General features: G+C 49.4%; 1 protein-coding gene across 3 annotated transcripts in view; it reads left to right on the top strand.

Annotated features, from left to right (window-relative positions):
• Positions 1–12574, top strand: part of Cacna1s (calcium voltage-gated channel subunit alpha1 S) — a 67223-nt gene extending 54649 nt beyond the window's left edge. For 2 of the 3 annotated variants that reach the window (XM_028773802.1, XM_028773803.1), the window contains 12 exons: positions 266–425; positions 1347–1474; positions 4220–4316; positions 5341–5443; positions 6275–6376; positions 6638–6762; positions 8110–8238; positions 8921–9171; positions 10584–10669; positions 11355–11446; positions 11706–11858; positions 12005–12574. In XM_028773802.1, coding sequence (XP_028629635.1) covers positions 266–425; positions 1347–1474; positions 4220–4316; positions 5341–5443; positions 6275–6376; positions 6638–6762; positions 8110–8238; positions 8921–9171; positions 10584–10669; positions 11355–11446; positions 11706–11858; positions 12005–12178 — 1600 coding nt within the window. In that variant the 3' untranslated portion in view covers positions 12179–12574. Of the gene's footprint in view, positions 1–265; positions 426–1346; positions 1475–4219; positions 4317–5340; positions 5444–6274; positions 6377–6637; positions 6763–8109; positions 8239–8920; positions 9172–10583; positions 10670–11354; positions 11462–11705; positions 11859–12004 lie in introns of all 3 variants that reach the window. The other variant, XM_028773800.1, reaches the window with a different exon arrangement.
• Positions 12575–16341: the final 3767 nt, after the last annotated feature.

Here is a 16341-nt window from a genome sequence, read left to right as displayed (position 1 = left end):
ACTCACTTTAGCTGTGGTTCTGATCATGGGTAAAAGGTCACCCCCACTCCAAGAAAGGTTTTCTGTATAGCTTAACTCTACTTTAGCCCTGCATTTTAAAAAGGCAGGGGCGGGGGGAGCAAAGGGGAAACAGCAAGGAGGGGACACTGTGACCAAGCTTATGGGGATCCTACCTCGGGGAGCAGCCCAGTTCTGTTCATCCCACTGGCTGTTCCCGGAGACCCAGCAAACCTGCACAGGCGAACGGCATCTCTCCTCTGTTCAGGTGTGCCACTGGGGAAGCATGGCAAGAGATCCTGCTGGCCTGCAGCTATGGGAAGCTGTGTGACCCAGAGTCTGACTATGCGCCCGGGGAGGAGTATACGTGTGGCACCCACTTTGCCTACTACTACTTCATCAGCTTCTACATGCTCTGCGCCTTCCTGGTGAGAAGTCTGAAGGCTCTGGTCAGGGTGGGACTTGAGGAGTGAGGTGGGGTGGAGACATCTTAGGGGCACTGGAAGCTCTTGTTAGACTGTCCCTGGATCTGATCTTTTGGGGTGTCTTTATTTTGTGAGCTCGTTTTTCTTGCTCCAAATGGACCACAAGACATTTTCACTATGCGTAATGATGTCCTTACTGTATATATTATACGTGTTACATATATAGTTTGCAGCCAGGAGAACTGTGATGAGGCTGGTTCTCAAGAGATAGAGGCTTCCAGTAGAGACATTTGCCCTAACTATTCTGCAGCACAGGAAGATGCTGTGTCACAAGACAAGTGAGACTCTAAAATGAGTCACCCAAGTGAACCTGGCTAGGGTCAGAAATAGCATCAAATCCCTAGGTGGTAGCAGAGCTGTCCATGAGGAAGGCGCCCACTGGGCCCCTCACACTGGTGTTCCCTTTTACTCCTTATATTCACCCAAAACCTTTAAATGTCTAATGTTTGCCAGACAGAAGGCTGGGTGCCGGGGTTAGAAACATGAACGAGACCTAGTCTGGACTCTGATGGAGTGAGTTCATGTGTGAGCAAGCATGGCAATTCAAAGGACACCCAGTGTATACAGGAAAAGTGAGAGAGGCATCAGCCATGCCTAGAAGAGGCAGAGTAATTCTCCGAGATCAGAGTAGCTCCCAAAGGGGTGTCCCAGTTCAGTTTTAGCAAATGGTCACCAGTACCAGAGCACACACTGGGCAAGAACAGAGGCAAGACTCAGCCTTGCTTGTGATGGAATGTGGAGTGTGCTAGAAGGCAGGATTGAAAGAGGAGCCCCATGCCCAGTCTGTCCTTGTTCCCCACCCCCACCCTGACATCAGTCCCTGCATCACCTGCCTGTGCTGTGGGCACCCCTGTCTCTTTGCAGATCATCAACCTCTTTGTGGCTGTCATCATGGACAACTTTGACTACCTCACAAGGGACTGGTCCATTCTAGGCCCTCACCACCTGGATGAGTTCAAGGCCATCTGGGCTGAGTACGACCCGGAAGCAAAGTGAGTCTTTGTGCAGTTCTGGGTACCAAATTGCTCACTCTTCCATCCTAGTGATCCCTCTGGAGTCTCTCTGTTCCCCCTTAATCTACCCAAGGTAGATTAAGCCTGAGGAATCAGCATGTCTCAAAGGTGGAAGAGATCTCTCAAAAGAGAAACACACTAATTTTCTGAGGAAGGGGTCACTTAGCTTCTAGTTGGCCACTTAGTACTCAGGAGTGAGATCTCAGTACATCACAGGCACACAGGGCCAGGCTGCTCACTCTGGGCTCTACTTACTGGCTGTATTGGAGGCTGATTACAGTGCAGAGTCCCAGGCCACACTCAGGCTGTCTGAGTGAGAGTACCCACTGCTGTCGGCCTGATCCTCAGGCCATCTGCCTGCACCTCGGAGCTTGGGAAGCACTCTCCTACGCCTTCCTCTTGATAGAAGAAGTAGCAAGATCACATTTACTGAGTGTTTCCCAGTACTTCGTATGTTGACTCATCTGATTCTTCTAACAACCTGTGGTGCAGACTCTCTGGTCATTCCAGTCTTACAAATTCGCAAACTGAGGTGTAGAGAGATTAAGCTGTCCTGTGTTACACAGTAAGTGAGGGCACCAAAATTCAAGGCTAGTCTGTCCAGAGTTCTTGGCAACTGCCCTCTACACTGTTTTCAACAGAGATAGTAAAAACTCCTAGGGGTCGAGTGCTGGAAAGCTGGCTCAAAGGTTAAGAATGCTTGCTGCTCTTCTAGAGGACCTAGATTTAATTTCCAGCTTCCACATGGCAGTTAACAACTGCCTATAACTCTAGTTCTAGGGGATCTGACACCCTCTTCTGGACTCTGGGCTACTTTTTACATGTGGTGCACAGACATATACACAGACAAAACAATCTACACATAAAATAAAAGAACAAAAACCTACCTAGGGGCTGGAGAGCTGGCTCAGAAATTAAGAGCACTTCTTACTCTTGCAGAAGTCCCAAGTTTGGTTTTAAATATCCAGGCCCAATGACTCACACCGTAATGCCAGCTCCAAAGGATCTGTCACCTTCTTCTGACTTCCATGGGTACCTGCACACACAGTATTCACACACAGTATTCACACACAGTATACACACACACACACACACACACACGGCACATGGGTACCTGCACACACGGTATTCACTCACTCACATATACACACACACACATGCACACACACACACACACACACACACACACTTTTGAAATTTCTACTTGCTTCTCTCACTATCACACACTCCTAATTTGTATATGGGGAGCTAGGATGTGGCTTAGTGATAGAATACTTGCCTGTCATGTGAGACACCCTGGGCTCAATTCCAAGTACCAATGTATGTGCATGTGTGTGTGCATGCATGAGTGTGTGTGTGTCTATCTGTCTGCCTGTCTGTCTCACTCAGCACTTAGTTTATAGACAGTGTGGGGTCTACAAGTGTCACGACCATCAGCCTCACACTCCATGTGCGGCAAGGAGGAAATCCTGTTCAATGCAACTCAGCAGCCAGCGCTGGCTCTAACTTAGGAGTCTGACACTGGACAGCTTATTTTAGGCATATTTAAGTAAAGTACAATTTGGGAAGAAAAGTTTCCTTATGTAACATAATCCCATGTGCACAGTAAGACATAATTACATCAAAACTCTCTCAAAGGGCCTGTTACTTGATCTCTGAAAGTGGTTTCTATAGAAAAGCTGCATGAATTATCTTTTAAGGGCCTATGAGGAGGATCTGGTGTGGTTATAGGCAGGCCATACAGGTACCTACATTATTAACTACCTCTGGTTCTGTTTGTAGGAGTTTGGGGGTTCACCCTGGCCATACAAATAGTGCAAAGGTCATCTAAACTATTGGCAAGCTCTGGTCCCAGTGTGGGAGCTTGGGAGAGCAAGCATTGCCTAGCTCTATAGGTAACATAAGAGTCGCCCAGGCTATTGCGCACCTCCATTTCCAGCTGTCTGGGCAGAAAATAGGTCACTTATCTTCTTTAATTGAAAAGACATCCTTGTGTGTTCAACATTCCTGGTTTTCATAGGATTATCTGTAAGCACAAGAACCTCTGAGCTCCGAAGAAGAAGAAATGTCTTTCACAGCCAGCTGTGAGGATGAGGTGGTCCATAAACCCCCCCCCAAATGAGTGTTCTTAGGGCAACACTCCTCTACTGCCAGTTCCTTGGTCCTGGCTGCTCTGTTTTGTGCCTATCCCAGAGATCACGGTTGCACTGCCACAGTGTCCCCAGCTCTGGGGGAGTCTCTGGAGTAGGCTGCTCTCTTGATCTATGTACACAACACAACCCAAGAACCCCCGCTTTCAGCTTGACCAAAACTTAAGGAATGTCTTAGCATGGGAGGAAATGAAATCCAGATCCCCTGCCTTAGAGGAAAAATTTATGAAAGAAAATGTGTATCTTCACAACATGGAGAGCCCTGTTCTGTGGTGGGCGCCCACAAACACAAACATTATCTCTTCTTTTGGGGTATGGGGGGCAGTGTGAGAAGGGTTGGGGGAGGCATGGGTGAAGATGATCAAAGCACATTGTATGGAATTTATAAAGAACTAACAATATAGATTTAAAGTAATATAGATTTAAAGGCTGCTAGGCCTTTTAAACAGGGTTAAAAAACAGGAAATGTTCCTAGCCCTCTGGCTCCCTTCCCTCTTTGTCTGCTCTCTGAGTAAGGAACAGAGGTTCTCTGAGTAACATTCCTAGATGTACTTGTCTCTGTGTCCTCCCACAGGGGCAGGATCAAGCATCTGGATGTGGTGACCCTGCTGAGGAGGATCCAGCCCCCTCTGGGCTTTGGGAAGTTCTGCCCACACAGGGTAGCATGTAAGGTAACATCTCCCAGGACAATACCTGTCTTACCTTGCCTGAAGCAGCCTGCCAGTGGTGCACAGGGATAGCCATAACCAAGGTCCCCTTGAACCTCAGAGATGCTTCCAAAACCCTTCCTGCCTCTGCTCCAACTTCAGATCCAGCCTGAAACTCTGTTTTCTGGTTATCTCTTTCCGTTACACCCTCTTCCTATGTGGCTTTCTCCACTTGCCACTCCCTGACCCCCTCGCTCTGTGTGGTACCTGTGATACACTGAGGCGATCCCTGGCTCTTTGGGAGAGGGGTGTCTTAAGTTTTCTCACCCTCATCCTTCAGGTGACCCACCTGTGACAGTTAAGATCCACATCTGTGCATGATCCACCTGCTTAGCTGTCAGGCTAAGCAGCTGTGGCTCGGGGAAGGACAATCGCAGGTGCTATGGGGCTGGGTGACTAGAGAGAGCCTGATAGGAGGAGACATTTTATAGCAGTGGTTTCCCGGCAGCTCGCTATGTCAGTCAGCTGGCCACAACCATAACAAAGACCTGAGACGAATCTCTTAAAGAGAGAAAAGGATTATTTTAGTTCTCAACTTGGGGACTTCAATCCAGAGATCCAGCAAACTCATTGCATTTAGGTCTCTGGTTGTGGGTGATAGGTGTAGACGTCGTGGTAGGGGCCATGGTGGAGCAAAACCACTCGTCTTGTGGCCCAGACCCAAGGAGAAAAAGGTGTGCCCCTCAGTTTCCCCAAACCTCCCTCTATGTCCACCCCTTACAGTTGCTACCACCTCCCAGCACCCACCCACCCTAGGGTCCAAATCTTTAACACATGGACCTTGGCAGACATTCCAGTTCCTAACCACAGCAGTCTCTAAGTCCTGCCCTGCTGACCTCAAGTCTCATGGACATACTCCACTCAGCCCACTCCCAAGGACATATCCCACCCATCCTCATAGCCCCTCCTATCCCGCACCAGGTAAGGGTGACTTGATGAGTTGTGCTTGTTCCCAGTGCATCAGCGAGCCCTACCTCTCCCCGTACAGAGGCTGGTGGGCATGAACATGCCCCTGAATAGCGATGGGACAGTCACCTTCAATGCCACACTCTTTGCCCTGGTGCGCACAGCCCTCAAGATCAAGACGGAAGGTGAGGGACTCCTCATGGGTGCCCCTTTTCTCTAGGAGGGTGGATTCTTGCACAGATTGCCAGAAATGTGGACAGATCAGAAGAAACCCAGGCCATGGTCCCCAACTATTGTGCCGTTCAGGTCTCACAGGGTCTGAGGCTGCTCCACGTAGAAAGATTATGTCATAAGATTATGTCTCAAAATCCTCAGCTGTGTCAGAAGCAGAGGTACATGACAGTGCTCACTCAGAGATAAGGTCCTCCCTGGGTGGTTCTGGGTGGGATGGAAGTAGGACTCAGTACTGGGGAGGTGTGAGAGCCCACACTTGACTCCACTAAACCTATTGACCCCCAAATCAGGAATACACACACAAGGGAAGAGGTGGGGTTGAGGTCAAGGTGTTGTTCCTGAGTCCTCAGTCAGGGTTCCAGAAGCTTCAGGGCCATCCCCTTACCTGGTCCAATGATGTGTGAGGCATCCATGGGCAGGGTACTTGAGACAACAAGGAAGGAAGCCAGGATTGAGGAAGGAGCAAGTTAGAGCAGCAGGAGGACTGCTTGGGGACCACAGGACAAACTGGAATGTGTAGAGACTTGAAATCTTTACAGAGAGAAAGGGAAACAGCAGCCTACAGTGTAACTTCGCAGGGCTGAAGTTAGGGTTGGAAGTAAGTACGAGCCAAGCATTGGGTTGCCCGTGCCCTCATCCCACAGCCAGTGTAGAGTGCAGCAGCTATCACAAAAGAACACTGAGCCAGGGTGTGCTAAAGAAATGTCTGCTCTCTCAGGCTGTGTCAAGTTCAGTCACTTTAGGGCCACTCTCACCTTTCTCATCCCCAACCCCCACCCCAGGCAATTTTGAACAAGCCAATGAGGAGCTGAGAGCCATCATCAAGAAGATCTGGAAGAGAACCAGCATGAAGCTGCTGGACCAAGTCATCCCTCCAATAGGAGGTGGGTACTCCTATGAGAGAACAGAGCCTAGGACAGACACATAAAGGTCGAGAAGCTTCCTCAAGAAGCCTGTTGAGAACCTGACATCTAGATACTATTAATACCATAGGCAGATGCCAAGAGCATCTAACAGAGATACACTAACTCAGGGTGAAAGGGGTCCACTCACCGCCTCAGCAGGATGGGCCGAGTGCCCAAGCCTGCTGACCCCAGTGTGAGCCTCCCGCTGGCCTTCATTACCTCCCTTTTGGCTGTCTACAGATGATGAGGTGACAGTGGGGAAGTTCTATGCCACATTCCTCATCCAGGAGCACTTCCGGAAGTTCATGAAGCGCCAGGAGGAATATTATGGGTATCGACCCAAAAAGGACACAGTTCAGATACAGGTAAGTCCAACCTAGGTGGGTTCCAAGGGACGTCCCTCCTGACCCAAGCCCCTCTCTTGGTCCCTCACCGACAGTCAGGGATGGAAGCAAAAGGAGGGGGCCTAGATGAACGGTGTGAGAAGATAATTCACCCCATTGAATTATCTGGTCGATCTATGATGGAGAATGTTTGGCCTCAGGAGAAGGTCTGGGAACTCCTCATCTCTGAGTCACTGGATGGAAAAAATATTTCTTTGAAGAGAGACCACTGGAGAAGTGGTCACCAAATAAAACAGAACCTGCCCCCAGCCAGTATGTTTTATCTCGTGGGGCTTTTGATTTCTCTTCCTCCTCTTCTTCCTCTTCTTCCTCTTCCTCCATTTCTTCTTCCTCCTCTTCCTCTGATCTGGTGCCCTTTTCTGGCCTATGTGGGCACTGCACACACATGGTACACAGATATAATATGCAGGCAAAGTTAAAATAAATAAATCTTTAAAAACAACACACACACATTTGGGCTGTGTGTTCACTAATGTATTTGAGTTACCTTTGTGGTTTTGAAATAACTTTATCTTTTAGACAATTGCAAATTTTGATATGGGCCATTTAAGAATAACTCACATGACACCCCATCAGCTCAGAATACTTTAATGTAAATTTCCAGAAAACTTGCCCTTGCCCTCCATAATTCTCCTGTATAGCCACAACACAACCACTGAAACTAGGAGGTTAGTGCTGATACATAACTGCCCTCTACTCCTCACCTCAGCGATGCCCTTTACAGAAAAAGCATCCAGCTTAGCATCATACACCTTGCATGCACAGCATCTTGCCTTGGTATCTTGCTTTCTGGAATCAATCACTTGGCAGTCTTTCCTTAACATGACCTTGACTCTTTTGAGGACACAGGCTGGCTGTCCCTCAATCTTGGTTGGTACGATGTTTCCTCATACAAGACAGAAAATGTATGGTTTAGGTAAGAATGTCACAGACATGATCCTGTGTCCTCTTTGACAATTATCAGGTGACATTCATTTTGATTTGTTCTATTTCTTGTGATATAAAGTTTCATTGGCTAGAAAACACATATCAATAAAAAGATTTCTCCACTGAGAGGCTTGGGTGGAAGGGATACCAAGTCTCTACCTACACAATTACAGAAAAGCCCTTAGAAACTTTTCAGAATGAAGGTTGTTTTTCCCAGGCCAAAGCAGGACTGTGGGGCCTCAGAGCCCTGTGATATTGGTCCAGACAGGAGAACAGGTTTCAGGAAAGCTGTAAGTTCAGGGATTCAAAACAAGTTGGGCCAGGGAAAGCATTTCTGGTCTCCTGGAATGCAAGATCCCCCTGACACTTTACCATCCCTAGGCTGGATTACGGACCATAGAGGAAGAGGCAGCTCCGGAGATCCACCGTGCCATCTCTGGAGACCTGACAGCAGAGGAGGAGCTGGAGAGGGCCATGGTAGAGGCTGCCATGGAGGAGGGGATATTCCGGGTGAGTGAGGGCCGTGGCCACTTCTAAGGGACCAGGCACAGCAGGTAGCAAGAGCGAGAAAGGCTGGTAGCCAGGCTGCACAGGAGAATGATTTGGGAGCTGAAGTTACCACCTACACCTTGCCACCCATATCTTTCGGGACTCAGAATCTATGGTTCAAAAATACTAAATATGATACACCGTTTCCTACATCTAATTTCATTGCCCAAGGATCTCCTTCCATTCAAGGTAGCCCTGATTCTGAGTTCTATGGAAAGTTGTAAGCCACTGAATCTTGACGATTCTTCATGGACCGACCACCCCAACATTAAACGCTATTGGATTTTGTGAAATGGTGGCCCAGATAGATGGCATGCAATGTCCCATATTACTTGATTATATGGGAGCTAGAACACAGTTCGGCAGACTCCCAATTCAGTGTGCCATGTTCCCATGTGTGTGTTACCTGTATGGTTCCTTAGGCACATCCTGTCTGTCCATCAAAGTTAGACCTTGCCGAGGGTGGACTGTATTCTAGTATATAGTATATATACTATATTCTAGTCCGTTCTCTTCTGGCCTTATAGATTGTTTGTTCCTAACACTGTCATCCCAGGTTATCAGCTAACTGCCCGACCCCAAGGAACTCCATACACATCCCCATACCCAATCATTGCCTTCTCACTCTCCCCCTTGCCTCTAGAGGACTGGAGGCCTGTTTGGTCAAGTGGACAACTTCCTGGAAAGGACCAACTCTCTGCCCCCTGTCATGGCTAACCAAAGACCCCTCCAGTTTGCTGAAATAGAGATGGAAGAGCTGGAGTCACCCGTCTTCTTGGAGGACTTCCCTCAGAACCCAGGCACCCACCCTCTTGCTCGTGCCAATACCAACAATGCCAATGCCAATGTTGCTTATGGCAACAGCAGCCATAGAAACAGCCCCGTGTTTTCCAGGTAACAGTGGTAACTCCCTGCCATGGGCATATGAATTCTGAGACATGTTTGAGAGGGAAGGAGGCATCCTGAAATTTGTATAATGTTCTTTGTTTGCTGTGTGGCCTTCGGAACCACTCTACACCCCTAACACAAGAGGCAAACCTGGCCTGAGGGGTGTCTTTGGCCAGCAGGGGGCAGCCTCTTGTCAACATCGGCTACAAACTTAAACCAGTCTTTCTATAATTTCTCAGTAGGGAGGCATTGAAATGTATTGGTTACCCAATACAGTTTAAGAAAGGGCCTCCAGCAGCAGCATACACTGTAGGAAACTCTGTATGATGAGGTCAGTTGTTGAATTTGGGTAGTTCTGTCTTAGTTAGGTTTCCATTGCTGTAAAGAGACATCATGACCAAAAAGCTCTTGTAAAAACAACATTTAAATGGGGCTGACTTCCAGGTTCAGCGGTTCAGTCCATTGTCATTATAGCAGGAAGCATGGCAGCGTCCAGGCAGGCATGGCACTGGAGAAGGAGCTGAGGGTTCTACATCTGGTCCCGAAGGCAAACAGAAGAAGACTACTGCCTTCCAGGCAGCTAGGAGGAGGATCTCAAAGCCCACCCCCATAGTGACACACTTCCTCCAAGGCCACACCTACTCCAACAAGGCCACTTCCCAGGATAAGTCTATTCAAACCACCACATTCCCATCACATCAATCCCAGGCTGTGGCTTAAGTGACATAAAATGCACAGAGTGACATAAAAGGCAGCAGAGTCACTTAGCCATCATAACACAGGGGCTGGGTTCCCAGTGGGGCTCCTGCTCTGGATAGGCAGGCTAAGCAGCCGTCTTATTGGGAAGACAGGGCAGAAGCCAGATGAACAGCCACTTCTCTAGTCAGGGCTTCCAACACCTCGCTCTAGTCCAGAGAGGCCTCTCGAATGCAGCCCAGATTGCTGGAAGGGTACCCATGTCTTTGGGTCACCGTGGTGCTAGGTAGTATGAAAATACAGAAGCATCAGACCTGGCCTTTGCCATTGGTGGGTGTGTCATGTGGTACACTTGTGACCAATTAGGACCCATTAGGTGAACTGAGAATACAGAAGTGTAACTAATGACGGCAGGCTGGAAAGGCCCAGAACGATTCCCAGTTTCAGTTGCACATGAGCAACATCTGGAGCTTTCAAAACTTCCCGAGTCTGAAGTGGGTCCCAGTCAATGGTCTGCACGAGTGCTGAGGCCGTGAGAAGGGTGGGGAGAGCACTGAGCAGGAGGGGAGGCAGCCATGAGTTTGGCTTGCTCCCCCAGAGTCAAGGACAGCTAGAGTCAAGCTCTGGCAGAACCAGCCCTGGCGTGAAGGCTCCTGCACTCTGATTGGATGTTCACTGGCACCTCTGTGGATGGGTTTCAGCCTGCTCTGCTTCCATTTTAGCATCTGCTATGAAAAGGAGCTCCTGGAAGGGGTAGACATGCCCACTACCAGAGAAGGACCCTTCAGTCAGCCCTGCAGTGTCTCAGGTCAGCCTTTTCTGTGACTAAGAAACTGAGACTTCTCCTAGAGGGCTTTGGGGGGGGAGGTGTTCCCTCTTTTCTTGGAGGCTTGGAGGGTCCCTTAGAACCTTTATGATGGGATGGGTCCTGGGGGGAGGGGCAGTATCACCAGGCTGAGGAAGTCTCTGGGTGGGAAGCTGAAGGGAATGGGTGATGGGTAGGGAAAGCTTGTTCATTCTAACGGGCCTTGTGCAGGCCTATACCCACCTTTTGTGAGGCCTAGCCTGGAGTTACCCTTCACTATACTCCTGGAAGAACAAGCCCTACACAACTGACCCCTGGGTTGTGGAGTTCTCAGCAGGTGATCGTGCAGTCTCTATGGGTCTGGGATTATTATGTGACAGTAACATCCCCAAGATTTCTGGAGTTCAGTAACAATGAGGGTACGCTCTCCAACACACTTTAACATGCATGCACATGGCCATATAGAAGAAGAGCTTGCTGGTGAGTCTAGCCCTCAACCTCTCCCAAACCATAAGGACCAAGTGCTGGGCAGGGAGAGCTGAGCCAGTTCTGTCTGGCCTGGAGTTGCTTAGATTTCAACTCGTGTCTATCTTCTAAACTACCTGCTATAGCTGGACAAGCAAGGCTCTGCTGACTCGGTCTATCAGGGGTCAGTTACCCTATTGACCTTGCCTTACTTTGCCTACAGGACCTCATGGCAAATCCCATGTGGACAAACTGAAAAGACAAATGACCCAGAGAAGAATGTCTGAAGGCCAGATGTGTCCTTCCCCATGCCAGGTAACAGAGGTGAAGGCTTGGGAGGAAGTGCTGCATAGACCTGACCTGGCCTGGCCTGGCCAGGGAAGAGCCCCGTGGGTAGCAGTCCATCCATTACAGAAGGGTTCTGTGTTCCTGCATCTTGCCCGCTCTGTGGATCTTGATGGAGACTCCCTCGGATGAGCTATGGACTCTGGTATCTCTGTGGGCTCCAGTGTATCTGTTGGTTCTAGCATATCTGTTTTTGGGGGGTGTCTTTGCTTTTCTGTGTTTGAGACAGCTCTCCCAGGCAGAGCATCCTGTGCAGGAAAAGGGAAAGGGCCCCGTGTCATGGTCTCTAGAAGCACCCGACAGCAGGAACGTTGAGGGGCGTGTTCCCAGGAACTTGGCTCACAAGTGCACAACTTCTGCTACTGCCATGCTGATCCAGGAGGTGAGGTGGGGCTGCAGCAGAGCAGCAGGCCACATCCAGCGGTGGCCTTGTAAGAGACTGTTGTGGGGAGAGAGTAGGACCAACGGTGGGGGGCCCAGAAGGCAATTTGCATGGAAGACCCACCCAACATCCTCTTCCCTCTGCAGGCTCTGGTTCGAGGAGGACTAGACTCCCTCGCAGCAGATGCTAACTTCGTCATGGCAACAGGCCAGGCCCTGGCAGATGCCTGCCAGATGGAACCAGAGGAAGTCGAGGTGGCAGCAACGGAGCTACTGAAGCGAGAATCCCCAGAGGGTGGTGCCATGGCCTGGGAGCCTTGAGTCTCGGGTCCTTTCTGGGCAGCCTGATCCAACACTGGGGCTCCCAAATGACCCTTATTGCTCCCAGATGTGAGGCCTCTACAGAATGACACAACTTAGAAGTGTCATGACCAAAAGCCAGAAAGCACTGGAGTGGAGAAGGGTTAGCCCAGTCCAGCAGCCTCCCCTCCCCGCTCAGTAGCCAGTTGCATGGCCTGAGTAGCAGTGGTCAGGAACCACCTCAATCAGGAAGGAGGCCGTGGGTGGGCAGGACCGACCCTTCTCTTCATCAGCAAGAAGCAGAATTTGGCAGGGCTTCTGTGGCCATTCACAAAGGCCTGATCAGTGCCAGGGTCTGTCTGTCATAAAGCCACTCCAACCAGCTGTACATTAAAATCTCCAGGCCTGACTTTGGCACCTGGCTTCTGCTTCTCTGTTTTACTTTATTGTTTTAGAACATTTGGGACTCCCTCTACCCCCTTTCTCAGAGGACCTGAGCCTTGCAGAAGAGAAACAGGCCATCTTCACTTTCCCTCTGATGGCATTAGAAGAAATGCCACACCCTAGTTCCACCAGGGACAACCTGTTTTAAAGCTGTGACCCTGTGACTTTGACCAGAGTTCACTGCCAACGCCACCACCAGCCTCAGTGGCAGTAGTTTATGGCTACATGCTCACGTGGCTCCTCTTCTGTGCCACCTAACAATGACTAACAGCTGCTGTCTCCAACCAAGGGCCTCATGAGCACCCCTTGTCTTCACGAAGCACTTCCACACCAAAGCCACTCACTTCTCACCATGGTCACCTTCAAGATGAGGAAACAGGGATGCGGGAAGATGACAGGACATACCTGTAACATATAGCTAATTCGAGGCAAAGCTGGGTCTGCCTTGCCCTGCCCTTTCCCCTTCACAGGACACTCGTTCCTTCTGCCCATTCTTCCATTAAGCGTGGGCCAAGTGCTTGCTCCATGGCTGTTGCTGTGGTAACAAGGCTGCCCTGCTGTGCAGCCTCCTGGCAAAGCCCACAATGGGCTTCTGAGCTTATGGGGCCTGCCCCAGGATGTACATAGCACAGGGCAGAGGTGACACTTGGTGACACTTGGGCTAGGCCCCAGAGCTTCCTGGTACCCTGTCAGTGAAGCAGTTACACACAGACACACATACACACTCATACACATGCGCACACACACATACACACACCTACACACATGCACACACACACCCTGACACACACCACATGCCCTTTTCCTCCTGGGGTTCTGTCAGTGAAGCAGCTTCCCCTTTCCACAAACCTCAGCATCAATAGCTTGCCTTGTCCACCTCACTGAGAAACAGAAGCCACTGGGAAGTCCTTCCTCTCAGTTCTTCTAATTATACTGATATACCTAACCCCTTCTTTCTTCTTGACCTACTGAAAGCTGAGTCTTTGCTCCAGGCATTTCCTACTCCAGCCCTTCCCCCCTTTCCCTGTCTCTGCACTAGGTCCTGGTTGTGTCATCTTCCAAGTGTGGCTCAGAGCTACTTGACACTGCCGTGCCTCACGTAGGTGAGGCTCCTGCTCACCTCTGAGCTCCAGTGTGCCTCTCTAGAATCTTCCTGAGCCTCTACCTGACCTCTAGCCATTCTTCAAACCTCTTTTCCTGTCATTTTCTAGGATATGGCCAAGCTGTTTAGGACCTGGCCCTCAGGACACGCCCTAGGACATGCCCCCAAACATAGACATCCCCAAACATCTTTCCCATCCCAGAAAGCATAGTAGCATTGCTGTGACTGCGTTTTACCCCAGTCAGAGGCTAAGTTCCCTGAGAGCTGGAGCTGTGCTCGCCTTGTTCGCAGCTGCCCCTCTAGGCTAGCACTCTGGAGGCCCAGACACTGCTTGTTAAACAGGTGTTCCGACCAGCTAAGAAGCATGAACCCTTCCCGCTCGCTCACTCACTCGCTCACTGTCACCAGCTCAGCAGGCACTTCAGCCACCTTGGCTATCCGGGGAGGCCAGGAACAGATGAAAGGAAAAACTCTCAGCCTTATCAGCCATGGTGGCTCACCCGTTAGTCCAGCACTCCAAAGACAAGAGATGTGGTTCTCTCTGAGTTCAAGCCCAGACTGAGACTGAGTTTCAGACTAGCCAGGGGTAAGATTCTGTCTCAAACAAAACAAACAAATAAAACCAAAGTAAAACAAAAAAAGCCCTCTATCTTCCAATGTGCCAGGTAGGAACCCCACTGTGACCTCTAGGACAGAGGGAGCACCCAACCCACCAACAATGTCTCCCCTTCACCTGACTCATGGCTAGTGAGGTAATTGCAACCTACATAAAAACATTTCCTTTGCTATAAAATACTATCCAAAGGCTTTGTACTTTGATGAAGCACCTGAGTATTTTGTATGGCATTTAGCATGTACAGAATGCTAACTATATAACAAATCCTGTTTCAATGGTTTCGATTATGTATTTAGCCTTCTTAGAAATTAAAAAAAAATCATTCTCTCTATTTTGCAACTGTGACACAGAGATCTTCGACTTAAGTCCGTGCACCTAACAAGAGGCCCAGAAGGGAGCTGAACCTAGGCAGTCTGGCACTGCATTCTACGTTCTTAATGGATACACTATTTGTCAGGTCTACACTATCCTCCTATACTGACCAACAGGTACAAATATACAACATGGGAAACTAAGTCTTCATCCCTTTGAAAAGTTCAAGCAATTTCCTATGTGAGATACACAATGTTCTAATTCACTGTGTGCAAATCGTATCCTCTACCCATCTTCAGCTTACCTAATGAGTGGTTTCCATCAGGGGTAGCCGGTCTGCTCAAATAAAGCCCAGAAGGAAAGGATGACAGGGGAGGAACGGGGCGGAGGAGTGAGCAGGTTCCAGATAAAACAGATGTCCCCTCAGGAGGACCACCTAGCAAAGTCCATGTACCAAAGGGGCAGGTGGGGTCCCCTTCTGTCACTGGGAGGCACCAGTGTTCCTGACAGTTCCATGCAGATTTGGAAAGCAGCTGCTGGGTGGGGATTGTGTCAGAGGGATAGAAGTGACGTTTGCAGAAGAGGTGGGCACAAAATGCACACAAAAGACTGCAGAGACGAGGGAGCCTCTTCCATCCGGAAGATGCAAAGCTCAGAGGCTCCATGGAAAAGCCAGAAAAAGTACGCTCTGGTGCCATTCTATCAAAGTCACAAGAACTCTCAGCTCTGGTTCTGAGGTTTCACGAGGCCTACTCTAAACAGGGCCTGCCCTTTCAGGATATCTTCACTGTGGTGCTAGGGATTGAATCCAGGGCCCTGTACATGCTAAGAAAGTGTTCTACCACTGAATTACACGCCAGCCCATTACCTGCTTTTTGTAAAGGGGAGAAATGGCCACACTGCAGTTGTTAGAGCAGCCTTGGGAACTGAGTCTTATTCCTTGACTGCTATGTCACATGAGGGTCAGAGATTTCACATTGCTCTGTAAGTCTATTTCTGCTCAACCTTAGGGTACAGATGTAATTCTGCAAGGGCTCATGTCCTAGTTAGGGTTTCCACTGCTTTAATGGAACACCATAGCCAGAGCAACTTGGGGAGGAAAGGGTTTACTTGAGATATGCTTCCAAATGTAGGAGAGGCTGGCTCCAGGAGCTGACCTTGACTCCCCACCTGGTGTCTTACAGAGACTTGTCCCTGCTCTTCCCAGCCTTGGGGTGGCCAGCTCAAGAATCCTAGGTAGCATCATCACACCATGCTCTTGTTCCTGGCCTTAGTTTTGAAGCTGTTTATTTCTGTTCTGACCACCCAGAATTGCCTGAATGCCAGCTCAACCAAGATGGATGTCCTGTGCAAAGCATTCTGATTGTTTTGATTTAGTTTGATTTTTGAGACAAGGTCTGGCTACACTGCGCTTCCCAGATCTCAAACCCATAACTCCCTTCCCTCAGTATCCAAGTACTGGCATTGCATGCATGTCCCTCTTTAGGTCTCTTCTATGTGGGGTAAGGCAAAGAAAGACTCATTTGGACGGATGTCATATGATTTGATGTTAGCCATGCCCTGCCCCATCACCTACCTCTCCTTGTCTAGCATAACGAACCCACATCAGCCCAGGAGAAGGGAGCTGCAACACAAGCATGGGCTTCTTTCTCTGAGCCTCTTCCTCTTCTCTTCTCTTCTCTTCTCTTCTCTTCTCTTCTCTTCTCTTCT

The sequence above is a fragment of the Grammomys surdaster genome, unplaced genomic scaffold (assembly GCF_004785775.1).
Source record: "Grammomys surdaster isolate TR1022 unplaced genomic scaffold, NIH_TR_1.0 234, whole genome shotgun sequence".
NCBI classification, from domain to species: domain Eukaryota; kingdom Metazoa; phylum Chordata; class Mammalia; order Rodentia; family Muridae; genus Grammomys; species Grammomys surdaster.
This window is presented reverse-complemented; position numbering and strand designations above follow the sequence as displayed.